Source organism: Amphiura filiformis, unplaced genomic scaffold, assembly GCF_039555335.1.
Source record: "Amphiura filiformis unplaced genomic scaffold, Afil_fr2py scaffold_24, whole genome shotgun sequence".
Lineage (NCBI taxonomy): Eukaryota > Metazoa > Echinodermata > Ophiuroidea > Amphilepidida > Amphiuridae > Amphiura > Amphiura filiformis.
Genome location: NW_027305488.1, coordinates 197,604 through 224,701, shown reverse-complemented (window position 1 = coordinate 224,701; position 27,098 = coordinate 197,604). Strand labels below are relative to the sequence as shown.

Genomic DNA, 27,098 nt, shown 5'->3' with positions numbered 1-27,098 from the left:
ATGCTCTGCCTGTGTGCTAGTCATAAGCTTCAACATAAAAAAAGTCCCAGTTTTCAGATATTTTCTCAAAATATCAAGAGCTATCTCAAGATTCACTGAACCAATACTGGGCTTGTTTGTGCTCATTTTAATGAATTTTTCATGTTGACTCCAAATATAGGCCTATGAAAATGTCCAAAAATGAAAATGTCCAATTCGGAAATTCGGAAACTTGTCGTCTGGAGTGGAGAGGAATATGCACCTGTCAACCTGCATTGGAAGCAGACAGACAAAGGAGGGGGAGGATTTTCCTGCTTGATGTTTGGTTGATTCTGCAAAGTGTCAAGACAGAATCAATTATGTAACTTGTTCATATAATTATACTGTCTTTTACAGTAGCATCAATCTAAGTTACCTGTATTTTGTCAACCTGTAGACCTAGTGCAAGCAGACAAAATGCAATAATAATTATGCTATGAGATAGACTTATATTTGGACTTTAGGAGCAGACTTATTCAATGCTCTGCATGCTAGCCATAGGCTTCAACATAACAAGTTTTGAGATATTTTCTCAAAATATCAAGAGCTATCTCTTGAGCCTCTGACTAGGCTTGTTTGAACTCATATTAATGCATTTTCTATGCTGATTCCAAATATGGTCATGAAAATTAATAATTCTGAAATTTTTAAATTAAAAAATCAAATTTGTCGTCTGCAGTTGACACCCGCGTGGAGAAAATTAAACACACCTGTCTGTCTCCTAAGTGAAACCCTTTTACCCTGGGATGGCAATGATATGAACTCAATGCACCTGTACTGTGTCAACCTGTAGTGGAAGTAGACAGACAAGGGAGGGGGAGGTGTTTTCCTGCTTTAGACTTGGATGAATAGATAGTGTCACATGAGATGGACCAGATTGCCGACTCAGATTGGGCTGTTCCAATTGAAATCCATTTACCCCTTTGGAAGACATGACCTTAACCTCTCACACAGGGAGTGTAGATTTCAGAAAGAGTTACTGATACAGGTTACCCCATTTGAAACTCACACTCCCTGTGTGGAAGATAAGGTCATGTCTTCCATAGGGGGTGTATGGATTTCAATTGGAATATAGCCCAGTGCTTTTCACAATCTGCTTCAGGGATCAGTCAAATGGTGGTGCCAGGAGAGAGAGCCCCCCCCCCCCATATTGGGATTTGCCCCACATAAATGGAAAGTGTTAACTGATCTCAGAGTGTGCCTTTAAGGGAGTACTACACCCCTGGCCAAATGTGTGCCTATTTTTGCATTTTTCTCAAAAATTATAGCGCATTAGTGACAAGTAAGATATGTATATTATAGGGGCAAGGACTACAACTACTTCACTGAAAATTCAGCAACTCAAGGCAAGTAGTTATTGATTTATTGATCAAAAATTGGTTTTCCCTCATTTTTGACTGTATACTCCACAGCTGTTGTATGTGCCGAAATAAAATTTCCAGTGCAGTAGTTGTAGTCCTTGCCCCTATAATATAGATTTCTTACTTGTCATCAATGCGCTATAATTTTGGAGAAAAATGCAAAAATAGGCACAAAATTGGGCAGGGGTGTAGTACCCCCTTAAAGCAATAATGTGCAATTTCTATAAAGAATAGATTATTTGTTTTCCATTAGTTTTCACTGATCACATTAATGTCCCCTTTTAATACCGGTATCCAGCCAAATGAATTAGGTAAAACAAAGAAAATGGCTATTTTATTCCAGCACCTATTATCGTTGTCAATGCGTGGAAAGAGTTAAATGGGACTTTGTCATTGAAAGGAGGCTATTTTTGCTTTTATCAATGCAAAGTTGAAACAGCTGAGTCAAATCATTATGCAAATTAGTGTTCCCATGCAAACCTGTACACATAGTGCAATGGCACAAATGATACATCACTGGTAGATTATTTTCATCGTTTGAGTTTCACAATAACAGGGAAATGTAAATGTGACACAATCTGGTCCATGGGAGCTCATGGGGCCAAAGGAGGCATTTTTGAAAATTGAGTTACTGTAATTATTACATTAAACATACAATAGGCTATCATTTACTGAAAACACCAAAGGCATACTTGGCTTATGAAGTTTTTTGATGTCTATTTTCACCTTTATCTAAGTTTCAAATTTGCCGCCTTTGGCCCTCATGAACCAGATTGTGTCACAAATATGACATGTCAGAAAATGTTATCTGCATTCAAAATGTTACAGATTCCTCAAACAAAACGTAAACATGATTTTTCCTAATTTTTCCGGAAAAACTTTTAAAAAAATGTTTTGAAATAAAACAAATTTCAGCGCTTTTTTTTTTTAAATCATTGCGTTAGTTTGTAAAATGCGTCATGCAAGCCTTGAGACAAACCTTTTTTTTTTTTTTGGCCTAATGTTAATTAAGATTCCTCAAACTAACAAATAAATAATTTATGATGCTGACTTCTCCCATAAACATTATTGCATTGTTTAAAAAAAATACCGTATATCCTCGAATAGTCGCCCCAGGGGCATTGCATTTTCCAAAAGGGACACGTTTATTAGAGGTCATTTCTAGAATGATAATTCCTGTTAAAATCATTAGGTAAGCTTAAACCTCACACAGAAATGACGAAATATGAACAGTTGGAATGATGACTTCTGGTTCACTTCCGGGTTACGATCAGACTTTCCCTGACTACTGATGCCATCAGCGATCATGTGCACCTTGGTAAGCTTACTACACAAGATAGCATGGAAATCATCAGCATTTTTGAAATATCTTGGTTGAAAAAAATGGTGGGGAAGGGGGTAAATAGAAGGGGAGCGACTATTTGAGGATATAGCCTACGGTAACAACAAATAAAAATGCAGATAGTGCTGATGTATGGCCCTCTGCCTGTTATCATAATACAGGAATACCATATTCAACCTTAATTTTGGGGAACTTTGATTAAAACAATGCAATGAATGTCAAAATGGGGAAATTACACATTTAAATGGTAGTGTATCTGAAGTCATAAACCATTGTAAACCTAAGTTACAAGGTGTAAATGTTAAATTATTTGGACGTTTGCCTTGAATTTGATTTGTTCAGCCACATGAAAAACATTTCATGGGACTCTTATTAGGGGAAGAGCGCTAATTAGGTCTAATATGGTACCTCCCAATACTCGGCAATACTGTTTTTTCAGAGTTATTAAAAAAATTCGGTACAGTGTACAAAATTGTTTTATACATGTACAAACATGACAATTTACGAATGTATTTACCAAGTGATGGGGACAACCAAAATTAAACCTATTTGACTACAAAGTGTATTATATTTTGTGAAAATGGTTAAGGTCTACCAGTGTAGGTCAAATGCTGGAAATGACACAGCTGTACACTGTTGTACATGGCAACCTCTAATTATCTATATTATCAATAAATTGTAATATTGATCCCCTTTGGTTTGCCCCTGAATGATTGATTAGCAGAGATTGGTCCTTATTGATTAGTTTCTATGTCATTTCCGGCAACATCTGTATCCGGAATCACTCATTTGTTGTGGTGTTTTTAACACAGATTGTTCAAATTAGTGTTGCACTGTATCAGAATTTTTTTTTTTTGTTGTAATTTTGCAATTCAATCCATTCAAAATTTTAAAACCTGTAATTGAAAAGTCCACAAATATAGTTTAGTTGAATTAATTAACAAACAAACATTGAACCGGAGTAGATAAAAGAAACAGCAGAATTGCTTGAAAGTGTAAAATTTTAGTACTTCAAAAATATCTCACTATTATATATTCCTATACAGATGTGTTTTTAATCGCCAGTCATTATTATGTTTTGTGGGAGCTTGCGGAAGCATAAATCTTTATTAAGATAATTACATATAATTTTTTTTTTTTTTTTCAGCTGAAATTGCAAAATTTGTTGCCTTTTATATAGCTTTTTTTACAACTACAACATGTAGTTTTTGTTGTTTGCATTTATATTTTGTTGTCTGTCCCTGAAGAAAAGCAGTTTCTCTGCTCGAAATGTTGGTTGTTTTTTTGTCTGTTTGGTTTTGTTTGTCTGCTACGTGCACAGTGCTTTTCATCACTTCCAGTGTACTTTTGTGCTGTTTTCCTGACACATATGTGGGCTCTGGAATTGGCAATCTTTGGCCATCCAACTTTGCTTGTTTTTGTGCCTACATTGGTTGTTTGATTTATCGTATAATGTTTATGTACACAGTATGCATCACTTGTTCTAGTGCACTTTTGTATTCTCATTGATTCATGTAGTTTCTACAGGTATAACATTTCTGTGGGTATTGGTACTGGTTATTTTCTGTTGTCGAATGTTACCTGCTTCTAATGCCTACATTTGCTGTTTTTGTCTCCCTCTGCATAGGGGAGAGCGGGAGTGTTCGCCCTATTTTTTTCTGACCAGCCTAGCGATGTCAATTTTAAGATTAGGGATGACCTGATTAGCCCATGTGAAAGCCCTATGTCTTAGCTATATACGGCCACAATCCCAGAACTATAGGGCTTGCAATAGCAACAGGATAGAGCAAACAAAAAAGTTTTGCAAAGTGGCGAACTTGCCCCATATTGGGGCAGGTTCGCCCATATGGTGGGGTAAGTTCACCCTAATCCCCAAAAAGGTTTAAACATTGCATAACAATAACATATTCAATGCAAACATTTAGCAAGGGTATACAGGGCATTCATTCTCTTCTGGGGAGTCACTAAATTTGTTGCAGGGGTCGGGTCAGGGTAAAATGTAGGAGTCCAAAGTGAGTTTAAACGTACCATGTTTACAACTTCGGGGAGATTATGGATTAGGAAATAAACGGTGGTATGAGCAATACTGATACCACATAACTTTAAAAAACATGCTTTTCAATTGTTTTACCTTGTTTAATGGTATAATTATCAATATTTTGCATAATACGCGGATGGGGCAGGTCCGCCCTCCAGTTTGGGGGTAAGTCCGCCTGGGAAGATATAGAGGCTAACATGCCCCATCCTCCAAAGGGCTTAACGTGCCCTTTGTGCACATTTTGTATTTTCTTAAGGGTATGAAAAATACAAATCGAATAAGGAGTTTATAACTGCATTTAATCTTTGACAAATCCATTATGTTCCCAATACAGATTTCCATTAAAACCATCTGTATTTATGTATCAATGATAATACAACATTATTAATGCAAGAAAAAGTTACGTTTTGGTGTAAATTTTTGTTTTTGCTGCAGTTCGATGAACACGCCCCTATATGTCACGTAGCTAATATGAGAAGTTTATAATGACCTTTGTCACCTAATTTTGCCATCACCAAATTCCCTGATAGCCGTAGTGCTGAGAAACAAGGGGTGGGCGAACCTACCCCTAGGGCGAACACTCCCCGCTCTCCCCTACCGTCTTGTCTATATTTTACTTGTTCCCCACATCAAGTTGTTGTACGTTGCTCTTTTTCTTTCCAGTTGTTCATATTCAAGGTATCTTCTTGTATCATTTATTAATCCTTGATGTCTTTTGTGTCCTCGTCCGTTGGATTCACCATTACCCACTTTTTTTAAATTGAAACTTGTCGTCTGCAGTCGACACCCGACCAGTGTGATGGCAAAATAGGTAAGATAAATTCTAGACAGATATGATATTATCAATGAGCAGTGGCCGGGGGGCACTCAAGTTTGGTTTGGGTATGAATGTTTCTCTGAAAATCAGACAGTGGACCCATATTTATACCATTTTACCTTAAAAAAATTGACCCATTTTTGGCTGAGCTTTTTGGCCTAATTTATACTTTTTTGTGCAAATTTGAACTTTGAAATTGGGGTTGTTTTCCGAAAAATAACCCATTTTTATACTGAAATTGCCCCAGACAAGGGAGCAACTGTTATAACAGAGGCTCAAACTATGACCCATATTTGTGCTACATCCCCATATCAGTTATTTGTACTGAGCCCCCCCCCTCCCAGCAGTAGTATACAGACTGGGGAAGGAGAAGGAGGCAAGTTGTAGCTGGAAATACCTGAGGATAGTACTTCAGGTAAATGCACACCCCCTATGTGGAAGATTAAGGTCATGTCTTCCATAAAGGGTGTATGGTTTTCAACTGGAATAGCCTAATATACCACTAGCGCTTTTGTTTGTTAGCGATGGTAAACACCTCCAGGCATAAATATAATGAAATGTTTATAAGCTGGTATCCAGGTGATTGATACAAGAATTCATCTTGTTCATTGTCTACTATTTCCCCATGTTCTTCCTTTAGTTCATAGCCAGTGACAAGTGCAAACCTCCTCAAGGTTACAGATCATTTCATATGTATGAGAAGAACATGGAACTTCATCATCAGATGGCATGGAGGCCGTACAGGGCTGTAATGGGGAGGGTGGATCCTCCTCCTTTATTCGCCGAAGGCAAAATAAATTCCCTTTTTTGAACCGAAATGCCTTTTTATGTCTTTTCAGTCAAAAAAGGTCCAAGTTTTGAAAAAAATCCACTTTATTTACAAAAAGTCCACTTTTTCAATATCTACCCCCGTCAACTTTTTCAAAATCAGCTCCCCCTGGTTACAGACCTGAGGCCTTAGGGTCAAAACCACTAAAAACGAGCAATTCGGATTTCCAAAAATGGGAAAAATAAAATGTTATTCAAATCATGTTTACACATATAAAATCAGAGATAACACTTCGAATTCTGACCCAGACAAATATGAGCATGTAATATTGTGAACTTTTTTTATTTATGGCACTTACAAATAACCTAGCGAAATTTACTGTTGGAACGTACGTTACCATGGTTTGTAATTTACTGTTGTAACGTACGTTACCATGGTTTGTAAGACTCAGCAGTGTTTTTGTCAGTGAGGGAAGCGCATTGCTAATGATCGGTTTTCACTATTTGAAATGGATGTTTGAACAATGCTTCCTTCAACCCAAAAGACTTATTTCACCCTTACCATTGGTATCCTATGACATTTACAAGTAAATAGTGAAATTTACTGCTGTAACATACGTTACAGCTGGTTCGTTAAATTCAGCAGTGTTTTTGTCAGGGAGGGAAGCGCATTAGGCCTACTAATGATCGGTTTTCACTGTTTGAAATGGATGTTTGAACTTGCTTCTTTCAACCCAAAAGACTTATTTCACCCTTACCATTGGCATCCTGGAGTGAGTGTAAATTTGAATACAGGAGATGTGGAATAAGTAATCTAATATCCATCTTTCATAATTTAGACTATTATCTGGTACTTAGAGAATCTTATGCATGTATTGGATCAAAAGGTTTCTTGTTTAATGTGTTTGACATATACCATCAAATAATTTCCATAATGGTTCCTCATATTACATTGTGTCACTGTTAAGAATGGTAACGTATGTTACAAATCGCTTACATACTCATAGAACTCAAAAAATAAAAATGTTGTACATTGCTAGTCGTGCAAAGGGGCGCTAGACGGACTAAATATTACATGCAGACGGAGTCTGTTGTGATTTTCTTAAATTTGATCATGGTCGTACAAATACTGGTAACGTATGTTTCAGTATTATGTTTCATTTGAATTTCTAAATTTCCACATGTTCTGTTAATGATAGCTGTGCAACAAAATTGTTTCACTTTTATCAGGGTATCACGTGCTAATGTTTACTACCTACCAGGTATATATTCTACCGTTTGATTTTCAGAAAATTGGTAACGTAGGTTACTTTTCTTAACCATACGGTCATAGATCATGTTACTTTGTCTTGCTTTTCTCTAAAATGGATACCCACATTACGTTTTCAGTCATGAATTTTATTTCCACGCTATTAATTTGACATTATAAAGGCAAAACATGATACCTAAATTGATAAAAAGGTTATCAAGGGTTAGATAACATGTCAATGTAACGTAGGTTACACGGAGTATTGCGACAAATTTCAATTGTAAATAAATCATCTTTTATAATTTAGGGATGGTGTTTTCCTTTTTTCCTTGCAGGAATACACTATAAATTACATTTTAATACTATTTCAAGGCATATTCATTGTGTTCCTTTTAAGCACATTACACAAATATGTGAAGTTCATGATTTGCGACATAGGGGTTTTGACCACTCAGCCAACTTCGAAACATCGCTACTTCCAAAATAATACGATTTGAAAGATCAAATTTTCAGATATTATATCCTGTTAATCTGTTATGTGTTAAAGATATTCCAATATCATTTCATTATATTACGATCCACATTGGTACAATATATTAAGTTGAATGGTTGCGACAGGATTTTCGCCGAATTGCTCGTTTTTAGTGGTTTTGACCCCTTAATATGCCTGCCATAATGTACGATTTCAATCATATTTTAATTTTGTCATTTTTTACCAAAAGTGATGAAATAACATTAGTATAAATAACTGTCAAAATAACAGGGTAAAATGAATGAAATCCAACTTGCTATCTTGGCCCATTTAATATGGAGCTCTATGGGAAATTTAATGTTATAATTACATCATTGCACCGATTTCTTACAAACACAACAAATTTGACTGATTCCATTTAGGTATAAATTGGCACATGTGTAACCATCACAGATGCCGGGCATTGCAGCAAGCAAGATAGACCAGTGATGTAAGGAGGAACTTCTCTCTGTCTTCATCTTCATCAACATTGGCATATTTTGATTTATAGGTCGTCAAGTAGACCATAATTTGCCATTATCATAAATATTTGATATAACTGGAAAGTGATAGGCTCAATATAATGAGGTTTGAGACACTAATGTAACCAACAATATAATTGGCACTCAGGTAAATGCATGCCTTAAAAAGTTACATACCATAAATACCGGGGCATAGCCAGCTTTCTTGGTCGGGTGGGGGGAAATTAAATGGAAGGATCAAAGACGAAAAAAATTACCGATTGCATGATTTTGACCCGATATTATCAGTGGAATTATAATGTACACATTTTTTTAGAAAAGCAACATGTAAAGTCTTCCAACTTAGAAAAAGGGCTTAATTAGGACAATGAATGTGCAAACGTAGCGTGCACAAATTCGATGTTTTACGCTATTTTGGCCCATGATGAATGAATTTGTCTGGAAAATCGGCTCCTAAAATGCTCATACCTTCATAATTATCTTTTCTTTTCTTTTTCTTTTTTCAGTGTTTTTTCTTTCACTCTGCCCTGAACATAAGTGAATGCCAATATTTTTCAAATACATGATGACAAATTTAACGACTTATCCTTCACTTATGAGCCAAACCTACCAAAATTAAATGTTTACTCCTTTGATAAGATCATTGATACTGTCGATATTTAGTGGTGTGTTTATTGTCATCTCCATGTAATGTACAAAGCTAAGTAAGTAACTCTAATCTCCTTGAACTAACCAATATTGGAAATCTCACTAATTATTTATAATTGACTTGCGTTGGTGACAAACTAATCATTTATTATGCATAAGGTGAGTGGTGTTTTGAGATAATGTTAAAGGGCTTCCATGTTGTCATTTAGAAATATGATATTGTAGGCAAAAACATAGATCTTGCCCTATAGGCCCCTAAATTGTGTGATATATTGTGTATTCAGTCATGTGATGATGATTTAGGGGTCTAGGAAAAGATCTGGACTGCTGCTTAAGATTAGTTCAAATTCAGATTGGTTGTGATTTGCGCACCACATAGATTGGTGTCAACTGTTTGAGCAAAAGTCCAATAGTGTTGGGGGGAGGGGCTAGGTCTGGGGCACAAATTAGAAGCTTTTTCACTTACCAGCTATTGCATTTTGAAAGAAGTGTGTAAAAATTGTCATTTTAACACTTGGCCCATGACCAGATCATGTATATTTTGATATTAAGGCAGGTCAGAGACAGTGACGTAACTAGGGGGCAAGGGGGTGCCAATTTAGGGGGTGCCAAATTGATCCATTCAACATGTTCAACATCAATTCTGCACCCCTTCAAGCGATGAAAGTCAAAATTTTAACACATAAATCCATTTAGATCAATTTGTGACCGAAATTCAACTTCATTATAACCAAAATTAATTAGTGGTATTTGTGCAAATTTTCTCGCGCTCCATGCGCAATTGTTTCAAATTTTTTTTAGGGGGTGAGGGGCGCCACTATGTATCCTTTGCCCTGGGCGCCAGAACCCCTAGCTATGCCACGGTCAGAGGGGAGCAAGATGGTTTACATTCAAATATTAAATATATAATTCAAATATACAACTAAAGCTGACATACAAGAGACATTGTATGGGTTCTATAAAGGAGATCCCAGGACTTGATATAAGGCTTTCATTTTCTCCCTATGCATGATATTTCTCAGGAGAGGTGATATATTATTGGCCTTAATTCAAGAACCACAAGACATATGGAAATATAAAATGCGATTATGGCTTCCTTGACTCATTTCCTATATGAGCTTGATTATTAAGAAGTATGCTGCAGTTAAATGGCTAAAACTGGACAAATAAAGCTCATCTTGCCACCCACTCACCTTAAAGGGCTTCCCTCTTAGAGTTGTCATTTTTATATGGTGGGTGGATGATAAAGGTGTCCCCAGGATTTCCTCTTACGGAAGAAGGCCAAGTGCAAATATTTGCCATTTTTGCCCAAAATATAGTGTGATTTTTAACTGAATGGGGAGCAAAGTCTAAGTTTAAGACTGAAGCAAACAGCGTGATATGTTTGTATCAATGATATGGGTAAAATTTGGCGAATGTCATGCCTTGGTGAGTTGCATGGACAAGACAGTCACAAGCTACAAAATTATGACTTGCAATTTCAGAGGGTTCACTCGTCATGGACATGATTTCTGTATGTTTAACATTGAGAAAGGGAAAACATTAACAGCAATATTGTTTACAAAATTTAGTACAACGTCCTGAGTAGAGCACTCACTTTTCTTTGGAGGTCACCGGTTTGAATCCTGCTTCAGCCAAAGTGATCCCCTTCTTCACAATAAATTTGATTAGGTTCAGAGGGACCAGAAGTAAAATATTGAAAGGTACCATGTTTTGTTGTGTTTTTATACAAATCATATCAAGACCGGTCATTTATTGTGAGTCAAAAACACTTCATAAATAATTCATTGGCACTTCATGAATAATTCATTGGCCATACTGAGATTTGGCATGATTAACAAAATGGTGTATGCTTGTGTTCTAATAGGATGCGTAATAATGCATAATTTACATATCTACAAAGGGAAACCATAGGCCATAATATGCATGATTTATATTGCCTAGCAGTAAGAACCCATAATTATGATAGAGTTTATTTCACAAAGGCACTTGCTATCAAACAATTGAAATTGTACAAAATAATGTGCACATACTTAGATGTTGATGCGTCAAATGCACAAGCTTCGTGGGGTGGGGGATCAGACGCATAAAATGGCACCTATTGTGTAGACCTGATATGTAATGGCAAATCATCCTTCCCATCATTCATTTAACTTCCCTGTGTATCTCTATGCTCTGCATGCTAGGCATAGGCTTCGACGTAAAAAGTTTTGAGATATTTTCTCAAAATATCAAGAGCTATCTTAAGAACTCTGAACCATACTAGGCTTGTTTGTACTCATTTTAATGCTTTTTTTTTCATTCTGATTCCATATATGGTCATGAAAATTTACAATTCTGAAATTGAAACAAAAATTAAAACATGTCGTCTGCAGTCGACACCCATGTGGAGAGTGAAAATACACAAAGCAGCCTTTTTATTTGAGACTCTGAATCTGAGATCTACATTGGGCTATTCCAGTTGAAATCCATACACCCCTATTGAAGACACAACCTTAATCTTCCACACAGGGAGTGTGAATTTCAAATTGGATTACCTGAACGGATGACTCCATTTGACATCTACACCCCCTATGTGAGAGATTAATGGCATATGTCTTCCATAGGGGGTGTCTGGATATCAATTGGAATAGTCCATTGCGGATATAACCAACAGCTTGTCTGGCTAGCTGTGCATGCTTTGTATTATTTCTATGCTATTGCTTTCTAGGGATGCAATGTTATTATCTTGTTAACAAAATAATTGTTATGTACGGTTGCTTCTATAGTCTTCATAGCTACACTGTACATCACCACACTCTTAGACAAGGGGTTCATTGGGGTCGCGACCCCAAATCTTCAAAATCAGCCTATTTCAGTCCATATTATTAGCCAATCTCTGCCCAAGCCTGAGCTGAACAACTCAAAAAGACCTGATGATATGACTTTTTTCCTCCAAATTCAAGGAAAATCTTTTTGCCGTCACCTCACTGTAATTTGCTAAAGAAATAAAAGAAATTTGATTTCTACATTTGAAATTTTAATCTCAAATGTTTTTGTGTACTATTGGCCATTTTAGTCCAAGAGATTTCTTTTCATAGGCACTACAGTGATATTGTGTGGGCGACTGTTTCTCCGGTCCGTTCTTTCTAATCATGCTTTTCTACAGTCTGTTCACTCAAACCATGCTAACCGGATTAAAGCATCTAGGTATGTTTTCCATCAAATCTTAATTTTTTATTCTTTACCGAAAATATTAGTAAAATGACTATAAGGAAAAGTTTCTGTCCATTTTAATTTAAGCCAAAATAACAAGGTACCGGTAAAGTAAAAGAAACCCTGTTGGCTATATTTTTGCCAATATTTTGCTAAAAATCAATTCATACATCTTCAAGATACTTTTATTTTAATAATGTATACTAATGTATTATATTGTCTACCCACTCTCTAATTTGCATAAATAATGAGCTGATTTGCATAAATGCTATATACTTTATTATGCAAATAAACTCCCCATAACCATATTTTGACCTACTCGTAATCCAATATCCTAATCTTGTCATTAATCCTAACCCTAAACCCAACTCTTACCTAATCCTAACCCTGATATCTAACCCCAATCCTGATGTCAGGTGTTGTCATTTTAAAGGCAGATTTTGCAAAACAATCATGAGAAAACATTGCCTTTGTAGATTGAATACTCAGTCTATACCATGCAGTAACTTAGAAACAAAAATCTGTAATATTGAAATTAAGAGACATTGTGACCGTGGCATAAGCTTATCTGCCGTTGAAATGTGTTGTGGAATAAAGTGCATGTCGTAAACACATTTACTTTGACCACTGAGAATTGAGGGTGAAATTTTTGTGAAATCTCACAATGCCCCTTTAAATATTGCTGCTATTACTTCCAAAAATCTGCAAAATGAATTTAGAAAGGCCATATATGTTACACATGCTAATTATAAACTGTACCTTTAATTTCAAATGAAGCTGGCATGTATAATTAAAAATTGACAATGTTGAAATGGTGGCATTGAATCAGAAAAAAACAGCTGGTAGTGGACACTAATTATTTTCCTGTATGCTTGTGAGTTTTGCCATTATGTTAGGCCTGGTATGGAAATATTTGGTTTTAAAATTATAAATAAATACAACGGTAAGGACAAAAAATGCCCCGCCCCTCTTTTTTTAAGCAAAGTTTGAGGAAATTCAATTTTCAACCTGTGTATTGTTCAAGCTACATGCATGATGCTGTTTGTAGGAAATTTAGCATAATTTGAATTTTTTGTACACTGCTATGTATATGCCCAAACATTACTTGCTGAATGCTGACCTGCCCTCTCCCACTTGCTCCTCTGTCTGAGGAGCAAGTGAGAGAGGGCAGGGGGCCCATGTCTGAGGAGCAAGTGAGAGAGGGCAGGGGGCCCAAGTACCCTACAGTAAACTCAGGGGTGTGAGAGACCAGATATTTATCTGTTTTCAGATATTTTATTTTCAATTTCAGATATTTTTCTACACTTGTTGTGTACAAAAGTATATGTATGGTTTAAATAATTTCAGATTTTTAAAGCTACAGATATTTTTTCAAAGACACACTCTCATGCCTGTAAACTGCATACCTTGATTTTTAAGGTCTGTTTGCATGCAAAATGTAGGCCTACATGAGTTTTATATATCAATCACTTATAAATATTTATGAAACAACATGGTCAAGCCTACCGCAAGTATTACACCTCGGTCTGTGTTTTAACCCCCTTCCCCACCTCCCAGGGGTGTAGCAAGTGGGTGGACAAGGTGAACGAAGGCCCGAGGGTTCAGGGGGCCCAAGAACTATATGGTTATTTTTATATAGGGCTGACAAAGGAGATGTTAAAAAGGTCTGCACTGATCCTTGTCTGATCAAAACAAGGATGTGGATCCTTGTCTGATCTGCACTGATCCTTGTCTGATGTTAAAAAGGTCTGCACTGATCACTGATCCGAGACGCTTGCTGCGCCCCTGCCTCACCCCATCCTAAAATGACTAAATGGTGCTGATGAAGACCTATTGCCTGTTTGAACAAGGGCATTATATTTAGGATCAACACATAATATAAGCTTAACACAGGTATCCCTACTATTTTCCCCCGGCTGTTACAACTTCCTGCTTCTACAGCTGTGTGTAGGCGTTGTATGCTTGCATGGCTTTAATCTTTCATCATTTTGGTGTCTGTTTGTGACTTAAATATTTCATGATATTAATCTTTTATATCTTTGCATCACACAGAATTGATGACTGTCAGCCATTTTGGAAATTCATGATGAAAGTCGGCGTTAACTGTCAAAGAACATACTGTTGGTGGAGTAAGGTAAATCTGTTTTTCAATTTTAGTGTTTTCAGCCTTTTTTTTCTTTTGTTTAAATTCACAGTAGCCGTGTTGGCGACAATGCATTTCGGGCAGCTGCACCGAGACTCTGGAACATACTCCATCCCCACATCATTGCGCAAATGCAACTCTGTTTGTGCTTTTAAGAAACAACTCAAAACTTATTTGTACCCATCAAAGTAATTCACTGCCTCCTTGCTCATTTTCCTGGTTTTAAAGTGTTTTGTGTATTTGCCTAATTTTTAGAAATGGTTTTTAGCGTATATCAGTTATGTTTCAAAATAATATTTATTTTAGGATGGTAATCATTGCTTTGTACATGTATCATGTTTTTAACTATTTCTGTAATTATGCTCTTATGTGTGTATTTTTAAGGTTTTGATTGTTTAAATGTTTTTGTATTTCTTAAGGTTGCTTTGTTTCGTATAGCGCTTTATAAATGCCGTTAATAATAATAATAATAATAATAATAGTGTGAAAATGAATCTGTTAACCCTCTCCATGCGAATGTTGACTGTAGACCAGTAAAATATTGGGCTATTTCATTTAAAATCCATACTCCTCTGCATTAATGTCAGAAATACATGTACACGGGTGACAGCTTAAAGTGCCCTCCGAAGCACTAATCAAGTATAGTGAAGTGCCTTGCTCACACAAAAAGCCAGCGGAGCTCAGGCGGACCTCTGATTCGAACCTGTGACCTTTGGATTCACAGTCCAATGCCTTAACCGCTCCCTCTACCTAATTAGCCTGATCTATAAAGTGTGCTGTGTGATTTGCCTGGCAAGGGCATAGAGGGTGGAAAAAATTGGCTTTCCACCACAAAATAAGTTGAAAACATCCTCTACATGTATAGTACCTCTTTTTAGTTTTTAAACTTTTTTACTTGATATCAGAAGGACATTTCTTGTATTCAAAATTCAATTTGATATGTCTGATGTGCTCTCATGACATCTTCCACGAAACGTTCATACCAGATTAACTAGAGCCCTTAGTTATTCTTTATTTTATTCACAGCTTTCAAAGTTACAATTTTCTGTTCGAGCAGGAGCATACTACATGTACTCATCAGTCACACATCTTGGAGAGGAGCAAAACCAATCTAAATTCAAAGGGAGGAAAATGCAAGAAAGGAATGCTTATGCATTAGATTAATAGTTATGACAATGGCTCTGCCCTATTTTGGCTTTGGCCTAATTCAACTCAACTTTGGGGAACAAACCAAAAGCCCAATGACGTCCTATAAACAAAAGTCCTCTTTCGAATGGGGTCTCCCCGTCAGTCCGAAACACCGTCAGTCCGAACCACCGCTAGTCCAAATATTTAGGGTTAGGGTAAGGGTTAGGTTTAGGGTTCGGGATAGCTTTAGATAAGCTTAAATTTCGGACTAGTGGTGGTTCGGACTGACAGGGTTTCGGACTGACGGGGTGTACCCCTTTCGGTTCAGGGGACGGGGTCAAAAAGTCCAATTACTTTTGTAAAAATCTATTTAAAATATTGGACAAACTTGATCTTTTGGGTTGGAATTTTCAACAGTACACAGTTTGTTTCATGGAGGAAGGGGTCAGCCTCATAACGAAAGCATATATTTGTTTATAGGGCATCATCAAACTTTTGATTTGTTCCTTTAGTTTAACAAAGGAGATTGATTTCAAAGGTATACATTCTGACACTGACAGCCAGATCTTCATTTACTGAAAAGGTCTTACGGGAGGTAACCATGGACCCAAACTAGTCTGTGCAACCCAGCCAAATTGGAAAACATGCTCAGCTAATGCACTATTAGATGAATCTTTATAGCAAATGAGATAGATTAACCTCAGAGCTGTATCAATTGTTAATGCAATACCCCTATTGCATTGAGAGCTGTATCAATTGTTAATGCAATACCCCTATTGCATTGAGAGCTGTATCAATTGTTAATGCAATACCCCTATTGCATTGAGGAAATGAATTTCAGTCAAACTGACATCTGGTAGAGAACCCAGGATCCATGTATATAGGGTGTCACAATTGCGTAAATGGGAATCACTTGTTATAGGGGTGATTTTACAAGGAATATAAGTACTTGAATAAGGGTTACGGCTTTTTGAATACCTATCTATGTGTACCCCATCCCTCGGGCAACACCCCCTTGGTACCCTATACCCTGGGCAACACCCCCATGCTGAGAGGACACATTAGAATAATATTTTTGATCAGTGTTACTGGGGCAAGATCTCTGACTCTGCCCCCCCCCCTCTTGGTGGCCCCTCCCTGTGGTGCCACCACTGGTACTGAGTAGTTTTAAGTATGTTTATAAGAAGACAACAAAATTCAATCAGAAGACACATTTTGATGCCAAAGTTCCAAAACACTCTTTTAATGTTTTCAATATGAACTTATAAATAGTTTGAATCAGACAATGATATATAATAGATACATGCACCGTGATCATAATAATAGTTATCATCATCATTAAATTCAGTGGTTATTGCACAATTCAAATACAAATTCGGCTTCTCATAGCTTGAATAATATCTCTCATTTTAATACCAAAATAGTAAAAATTGCATTATATACTTCAACATCTAGTTTTTTCTCCTTAAATCAAAATACTAAAAATAGAAATTTGGTATCAAACAGATTAACATACATGGAATTGTAAATGTGACATTAGGTACTTAAATTGGGTTCGGCCAGAGAAAATATCTTAAACTTCCCACAATGCATTTCTTCCATTTCAGTTTTCTGTTCTGATTTGCTATCTGGTGCAACATGGGTCGATAGTATAAACAAGAAGTACCTTAAAGAACAGGACATCCAGATCTTGCTAAATGTGTTAATTTCTTGACTATCGACCCATGTTTAGCCAGTCTATTCTTAACATGGAAACAAAGGGAACCAGTAATACAATTGTCATTTGATGTAACAGGGTGTTGCATCATGTTGCAAAGGATTGTGGGAAGGGTAAGATATCTTCTCTGTGGTTTGACTATGTTTTGTTTCACATCCAGTTTGGTAGTGATGTATTTGCTTGCTGATTGGCTGGAACAAAATTTGTGATTTACATCTTCCTTTTTATCTATATCAGACCAAAATTAACCTCATTTCGTCATTAAAATGATAAATCTTTGCATGTAGTGACGGCAGTATCAAATCATGTCCTAACCTCAACCCATAGGGGGTATACTATACACCCGTGCAAGGGGGTTTTGTTGACATGTTTGCAGCACATTGCATATTAACCCCCACCATATGGGTGTCAACTGCAGACGACAAGTTCCAAATTGTCTATAAAAATTCAAAATATTTCAGAATTGTACATTTTCATGACCATATTTGGAATCGGCATGAAAAATGCATTAAAATGAGTACAAACACGCCTAGTATTGAGATACCTCTTGATAATTTTATTTTGAGAAATATCTCAAAACTTTTTTATGTTGAAGCCAGGATGCCAAGCATTAAGCACTGACATCTCTACCAAACTGGAGTGAAGCAAAGAGTACACTACTAAGTAGGCATTGATAGGTCAGTCTCACACATATTTCCCACAATGCTTTTGTCTCATTTGTGGAAGTCAAAGGTCATGATAATTATAGTTACAGACTTTTTTCAAGATGATAAATATTACAAAATTATTATAAAAAAATTAATGATATTTTTAATGTAACTTATTATAAACCCATCCAGCAAACACAAAATATCTTTTAGTTTTAAAACTTTTTAAAATATTTATAAAATGTTTACGTAACTTTAAATGATGGGTTGACATTTAAAGAATATGAAAACATTCTACTAAACGTCATTTTTTTCAATGTTATCAAAATGTTACAGTAAAATGTGGTTTGCAAACATTTAAATACATCATCTTTTGTCATCAATTAAATAACATATATTTCAATGTCTTGTGACAATGTTTAGAGAGATTTGTAGAAAATGTTATTTTGATTAAAACATTTATGTAACCTGACATTTGTTTTTTGGCAACTTTTGTGCATCAGTGGGCTATTCCAGTTAAATCTATACACCCCTATGGAAGATATCTTACACACAGGTGTTATCTCACATGGAGTCACCCATTCAGGTAACCCCATTTGAAACACATACTCCCTCTGTGAATGATTAAAGTTGTGTCTTCCATAGTGGGTGTATGGATTTCAGATGATGATAGCCCATTTTCAAAATGTTATGACAATATTTTGTGTTTGCTGGACTGCCAAATGATTTGGCATGTTATTTCTTTTTTTTTTATAATTTACAATATTTCTTTATTTCTTTTGGCTTTTTGTCAAATAAATGTCAAAACCTTAGCAAAGTGGAATGGCATGTGAAAGTGACTTAACTTACTTTTTTTTAGATTTTTCATTTATCTTTTTTACAAGTGATACATAAAATATTAAAACTCATATTTGTTGCTTGGAGTTGGTGGACAAAAATGTTGACATAATGAGAAAATACAAGAAATATATGTAAACAACTTTGGTTTAGCTCTGCACTGCCTACTTAATGTTTTTAAAATATGAAAATACATTGTGATGATAAACTAGAAATACGGTTGGAAATGGCCGTTTACTAAACTAGTGATCAAAAAATAAACCTTTTCCCCATAACAATAATAATAATAATACATTGTGCAAGTTATGATGCTCTAAAGTACTCTGTATGGTTTCATCATAAGTGTAAAATAATAAAAAGGCTGGCAAAGAGCCTAATGTGAGGTCAACACCATATGACCTTTGACACCATTGCCATGGTAGCAAAATACATGACCTTAGGTCATAGGTCATCGTTGATATTGACCACACTATATGAGCTGTTATACTTCATCTTTCAGGCAAACTGAAATGATTTGTAAATATTCTTCATAAAATGTACTTTGATAAAAAAAACAATATGTTTTCGTACTTCTGTAAATGCCACAATAAATCAAGTACCAGATATGTTCAAATATGTAGGATTATTGATATGGTGAATCAACTAAATATATACTCAATTCTGCCTGAAAGATGACACTTTTACCCAGTGACGGTGCTCCCAGGAGTATTTCAACCCTAAACCCTCCCACGCACCCACTCCCAACAACCATTGATTTCAGCACAAGTTATACAAAAGTGGGTCTAAAATTGCGACCACACTTGCACAAATTTTATAAAATCAACACGAAGAGTTGTAAGTTTCTATTTCACTCTGAAATAGATAATAAAATAATTTTGTGGAAAACACCAAGTGATTTCTTGCAGTATTGGGTTATTCCATTTAAAATCCACACTACCCCTGTGGAAGATGTTAGAAATAACTTCCAGAGGGGGAGTGTGAATATCAAATGGAATGAACACATTAGGTAATTCCATTGGAATTTCATACACCCTCTTAGAAAGATTCAACCCGAATCTTTCACAAAAGGAGGGTGAGTTCCAAATAGAGTTGATTAATGTGCTAATTCCATTTGAAAGATATTTTGAAAATCTTCCATGAGTGTGGACTTCAAATGGATAAACCCAATTCACACACCCACCCGCCCCCTCCACACCCCTGCTGGCACCATCACCAGTTAAATATTACAGTTATATTTTAGTTGGCGGCGATGAGGGAGTGTGGAGCATACTGCTCAGCAGTAGATGTGCTCGTACTCCATCCATCATAAAACATCCAACTGTTATTAGCAAAGGGATCCGAACCTGTCTGTTGGCTAGGTTCAGGACTCAGGGCAGCGGGTGAGTGGTGTTGGGGAGCCATGGAATGGTCCAGCCATCCATTGATCGCTTCTTCTTTTGATGTCTGTTGGAGAGTAGAAATATCGCGAGTGTTAACAGGAGATCGTTGTCCACGGAAGCTCTTCATGGCAGAGCGTTGCTTCATATAATTGGCAAACTCCGTTGGGGAAAGCTGCTGAAAGTTCACACGCTTACCAGAACTCTTCAGTTTGGTAGAGCCGAATTTGGTCTGTGCAAAGGATGCGGCTGTAAAAGTTAGCGAACTGGGTCTTGATGTTCCTGGTGCTGATACAGGTCGGGCTTTTGCACCGCATCGGGTGCAATTGGATTAAAGCCAAGTTGGCCCATGTGTTGGTACCCTAGCGTTGATCCAGGAGATCCTAACTGCATGTTTCCTAGCGAAGAAGTTAAGCCATCCATCGGAAGAAACTCTTTAGCCTCGGGATTGTAGTTGAATTCTTGTGGCGTCATAAGTTGTGGTGGAGCCCCTAATGGCTGTGGTTGTGTGGTTGGAATTGCTTGAGGTGGCATTTGTGGGATTGGAGCCACTAAAGGAGGTGGCTCCACATAAGGTGGCTCCACGAAGATGGTTCCACATATGTTGGCTCCACGTAAGTTGGCTCCACGCGGCGCTGCTTGATACTGGTGCAGTCACTGGTGGTACAGTCACTGGGCTAGGGATGGAAACAGGTGTTGGTGATGTGCTGGGGGATGTCGCGTCCTGCACGACAGGGGCTTGCTGATGGGACTCTTGTTTGGTTTTATCTTTGTAGATTACTGTGACGATTCCTTTTTCACCAACTCGGTACGATACTGCACCAGGGTCGACCCAAACCATTAAATCTTCCGGGAGATTACTGACAATGTCATCAAGATTAAGTCCGCTTTCATGGATAGCAATAGCAATTGCTGGATCTAATAATGTTTGACTGACTCGCAAACTGCGATAACCAGAGCCTTTGTTCGGGTAACCCGGATACCAGTGTCCTGCAAATTTCATCTCCATCGCCTTCTCTAATTCTTCAGCAAAAATGTCTACTCGTCGCCGTGGCAACTTGTTGTATAAGTGACCCAGGATAAAATTGATAGCACTTGCTAATTCAGGTTTCATGATTGGTGTGTGGTTGACAATACTCTTTGTTTGTAGAACCTGTACAAATGACAAAAATAGGAAAATTAGTTAGTTTGTGGTATAACCTCAGAATACTATACAGACAATTAGTTGTTGATATAAAGAAACAAATGCCAAAATATTAAAGCCAAATATCAAAGTATAAATGAACTAAAAACTCAAAACTGTTTAAAAAATACACCCAAATGTATTAGGAATACACCCACCAAATATAAGGAATACACACAAATGTATTATGAATACAACTAAATATATAAGGAATACACCCAAATGTAATTAGAAAGACACCCAAATGTATTAGGCTATCATTGTCATCATCAATGCATAATTAATCAACTATTATAGTGGACTCCTTTAATTACCACGCATGGTATGATTCACAAGAAAACCGGCCATAGTGAATGATTTTAGCAGCCATAGACTGCTGCTATAATGTATCTGTGCGCTATTAAAATTAACCACGCATGTACACACACAGGCACCTGGTTTATTGCTATATATTTCCTGCACACTATATTATTTTCCTGTATGACATTTTAATATAGTTACGGGTAGACTATGCATTGATTTCAACCTAATATTCAATTAAAAATGTGGAACGTGCAGTTAGTAGATACACATGGAGCATGCATTAAGTATTTCATTTGAAATTTGTCATAGATTTAAGAAAGGGAGTATGCTATTCAAAAAGATATTCAATTTTAACATTAATTTTGTCACCAGATAAAGGGGTCTTACCACGCATTACCACTAAACCATCTCTACACTTTTTTCAACAATTTCTTTAAAAAAAAAAAAGAATTGTACATTTTCATTACCATATTTTGGGATCAGTATGAAAAATGCAGTAACATGAGAATAAACCCAGCATTGGTTCAGTGGTTCTTGGGATAGCTCTCAATATTTTCACAAAACTTTTTTAAAATACATTTTGAAGTTTCTAGTCAGCACGTAAAGCGTACCGCCTCCAACATTGCCCCACTTAACCCTCTCCATGCGGATGTCAACTACAGACAAGTTTCATTTTTTTCAAAAAATTTAGATTTTCACATTTTCATGACCATATTTGGAATCAGCATGAAAAATGTATTTCAATGAGTACAAACAAGCCTAGTATTAGTTCAGTGGTTCTTAAAATAGCTCTTGATATTGTCAGAAAATATCTCAAAACTTGACATTTTTACGTTGAAGCCTATGTTTAGCACGCCAATTGTGGCGCAGTCGTCTTCTGAAATCTGCTATCTACGGTAGATAGCATTGCGTAAAATTGCTTTAATACAATTACATGTGGCAACAATGAATTATTTAATAGACCATTTGACATATTTCTAATATGCTAACCAACATCTAATTGGAATGGATTCGATTTTTATGCCACATACTTTAAAATTGTCATAATTCATCAAACTTTGATGTGAAAAAAATGTGGAAAATCGGTTGAATTGTTAAGTGTCATTCCCGTGTTGTGCTAGTGACGTCAGTAGTATCGATCACTGCGTGTTAAAAACGGATGTACCGCAATCTACGTATGGCTCTGTCGTCGCCTTGGTGAACTTTTAACAATTACATATGTGAGGGAATATTCCCGTTTCTGTTATTTCATAGCACTGCCCAATTTAAAACACGGTGACGTACGGTGCGTGTTCGCAAGTTCCATCCACTATTGAATAATGGTTAAGAAAATGATTGTGTTGGCAATGTGCTTCAGTAAAATCCGTACACCCCGTATGGGAGACATGACCTTACTCTTCCACAGGGGGGTGTAGATTTCAAATGGAGTCATACCCCATTTGAAATTCACACTCCCTGTGTGGAAGATTAAAGTCATGTCTTACGTAGGGGGTGTGTGGTTTTCAAGCGGAATAGCCCAATGAGGTTGTTGTTCCATCGTTGCGACAATGCAATTACCTCGTGTATCAAAGGCTTCACTTTCATTCATCGCTATTTTAATTGAATAACTGACGTTTTAATAATAATTCGTTGAATTCAGCGTTTGCAATATATTATATAGGGCCTATCTGTTTGAACAATAGTCATGTATGTATTACAATTAAAGTTATATTAAATTGCTCAACAGGAACATTGTCATTGTCACTATCATTATATACTATAGTTTTTTGGAAATGTACTTACAAATCTATATGAACTCCGCCCACGCGATTTCAGCATTTTCATGATTGCGTATTTTCGTGTAACGGTACCGTATTCCCAAAACAATATGTATGTACTGTCTTTTTCAAACATTCAATTAGGCCTATTGATATATGTTTAATATATTTCTTTCGTTCATTTAACCCATAATGGAAGCTAATGGAAATACGTGCACGAATTCGTTTTATGCATTAACAAAAACTCTTCAAAAAAGAAAGTTTGTAAGAAAACAGCTATCATAGTGTAGGGCATCCTATATGCTCCATATTATGAACAAGATATTTGTTAAAATCGTATCCTTAAAGATTGATGTTAGTGGCTAGACCCAAAAATATCTAGTTGACATTATTTTCGTTGCAATATTGATGATGATTAACGACTAGAACGTGCAACAATTTTGTAATTCTAGGTATTTGTAAATGATGGTATGTTCCAAAAGCAGGTCCCGTGTTGCTTTAGTCTTATTATAAGACATGCGTGTCAATGAGGAAAACATTGAAATTCATTCTGACGTTTTAGATATCGGCAGACATAATTGGACTGACTTGACCCTGCTTGTGGATGTTCCGGTCAATTAGTGCTTCATGTAGTAAGAAGACAAAGACTAGGTCTACTTTAACATTCTCTTTGTTATCATATTATTGACAAACGGAAAAGGAAATTGATGATTTTAAATTTCTGACCACTTTGTCCAAGCTTTATTAATATCATGGATATAAACAAAGGTTCAAAATTTAACTGAAAAAATACTGGGCCTGAACAGATTTTAACGCAATTCATGTCAAGTTCATTTCTTCTCAACATACATGGTCTTGGACCAACGGCAACCTGTTTATTGATCTTAAACTTAGCATATTAAAATAATCAATGATTGGATTGAGGTGAAGGTCGATTGATTGCGTATGGACAAAAGATTATTTCAATATTTGCTGTACTGTAACAGCTTGGTCAGATCTAAAGATCTATACATTTATTTAAGTTACACAGCGCAATCACACACACAAAATTGACATTAACCATAAACTGAACATGCAAATAAAGGACATTGAAACCAGCTGCTGCGCATGCGCATTGTTAAAGCTATATGCGAATTTTTTTTATTTTTAGATAACTTTCCAAAGTTGATAAAATGGATATTGTCAAACGGCTTGCAGTGATATTTATCATCAAACGGAATGTTCACTGATTTTACATTTGTTATGATTATTTACTTATTTTGGTTTACCTATTTTGTTCATTTATTATTAAATTCGTTATAATAATAGTAGTAGTTAGGAAAATATTGTTTTTAAGTTTAAACATCCACCACCCTATGGATTAGATTAAACAAAAGTTGATCGTTTTCGATTTCATGAAACTTAATCTGCCGTGTTAAAAAGCAGTCGTTGTTTACTGCTTCTTACGCACACCTGGCGAACACTAACCTATTACGCAAGTCGGAATGTATGCAGCATCTCCTGAAAATGCCACCAAGAAGGTCATAATATGCCAACATCTCGAAATATACAACGAAGATGTCATCCTCACGGAGAACACAGGCAATAGTCCTGCTTGCAATCTACGTCATTCAAACGCAACAACATTCTCGGTGTTTTCCGGATCCGCATACACTTATTTAAGAATCTGACATTGCTTTAAGAATGTAATTAAAGATACGCTGACATCACCCAGTGAAATTCATTCATTGAAATCTGGCCGACTCTTACTACCCACCCTCCCATAGCTACGCATGGAACACGGTATTACATGCCGCAGTTACGGATCTATTTTTAAACTCGCATGGTGACTGATGAGTATCATAAGATAGGAAACAGCACTGATTTATGGAAGATCCCTTGTGGCTCTTGCCTCAAATAGCAATTTATTAAAAAATATGATTTTAATAAAAAAAATTAATATTAATATATATCCCAAACAAGACATACCGGCTATAACCAACTTTTGACATTTATTCCATTGATATTCATTCTAAAGCCCTATCATGCATCGAAAGCTTGTTGTTTTCTTTGCAAATCACAGTAACAAAACAGCATTTCAATCCAAATTTGGGTGAAATACATTCTAGTTTCAGGTTCTACACAAAGTGAGATAACACAGGCCTTAACAAGTGCTTCTGAATTCAACTTCAATACGAATGTTCTTTTTAAATTTGTCGGATTTGTGTGCAATATCATGTACCGTATATCAGTATTTGCCTGTTATAAGCATATTTAAAATATTCATTTTAACGAATAGTGACTACACTATATAATATAGCTAGGCTCGGTGAAATTATAAAGCGAAATACACCATGGTAACAGCTTGAATCAAGTATCAGTTATAATAATGAGAAATGTTGTATCGTATACATGTGTCGATGCCCTTGATAGATCAGGCATTTTCTGAAATATATTCGAGAGAGACGTAAAAATATGTTTTCTTCTTTGATTTATAAAGATCGGTTTAATGCAAATGCTTTTCTGAACGCCTACACACTATTGACAATGTTATTATAGAGCCCCGGTTATCTTGTTGAATCATTATCATATAAAATCGTTGGCAAATATATCCCCAATATGGTTCAATTAAAATCGTTGTAAATATTATTATATTATAAACAAAAGTCATATTTGAAGTAGTAGCAAAGTCCATTTAAAAAAGCATTTCACGACAGAAAATCACCAAAATGTTCAAGATATATCACACCTATATACTATAGCCTACTGCCGCACATGTCTATATATGCCCTTAGTAAGCACGCATGTTAAAGCGAGGTCGAAAACGTGTGGATCGGTGCATGCATGTGGTTTAAGCGAAGGCAGTTACCTAGGATATATTATATATGAAAGTGGTTGTAGATTAATATAAACGCAAAATGTATTATAACTTAATTCATATTTGCAAAATATACAAACTTGCTTGCCATTGCAAAAGTAAAATATTGAGCACACTATATTAAAATGAAATTTTTTGGTATTTTTTTCTCTGAAAGGTGTATGCCAGAACACAGATGACGTAAACAACACCCAAAACCAAGACACAAAATGAAACTATAGAGTCAAAAATACTGAATACTTACTTATATATGGCGATGTAATTCCAACAAGGTTTAAAATAGTAGTTGTTCATGTACAAAATATGAAAAATAGGTTGTATTCCAGCTGCAATTTGTATGAATGTAGAAAAAATAACAAGACTGGTGTGTATATATAACAGCGCAGCCCGCTGCTGCTTGGTTGTGTACTGTCTTGCGTTCTTAGCGAAAGTGATTCTGTCGTCTGCTTACATTTAGTATTCACTCTTAACCACTACCGCGGAGTGATTATATCAGGGTGGAACTACTTTATTGCACCATGCTTTCCCAAATGCAACTAAATTTAAGCAAATTTAGGTTTTAAAATTGTATAAAATGTGTAGGTAACTGTTAGAGATTTAAAGGTGTGATTTACATATCTACAGGAAATGCTGTATTTTGTTTCTAATTGGTTGAAATGTTTTTAAGTAGTCATAAATCGGATGTAAGTGATGCGGTTTTTGTATTGTGATGGTTAACAGC

General features: G+C 36.1%; 1 protein-coding gene across 1 annotated transcript; it reads right to left on the bottom strand.

Annotated features, from left to right (window-relative positions):
• Positions 1-16,913: 16,913 nt before the first annotated feature.
• On the bottom strand, positions 16,914-26,838 carry LOC140143590 (protein Tob1-like). Its single transcript, XM_072165402.1, is given in 4 exon segments — positions 16,914-20,640; positions 20,643-20,856; positions 20,924-21,430; positions 26,622-26,838. Coding segments are annotated over 3 exon segments (1,185 nt in total). The 5' UTR covers positions 21,392-21,430; positions 26,622-26,838; the 3' UTR covers positions 16,914-20,137.
• Positions 26,839-27,098: the final 260 nt, after the last annotated feature.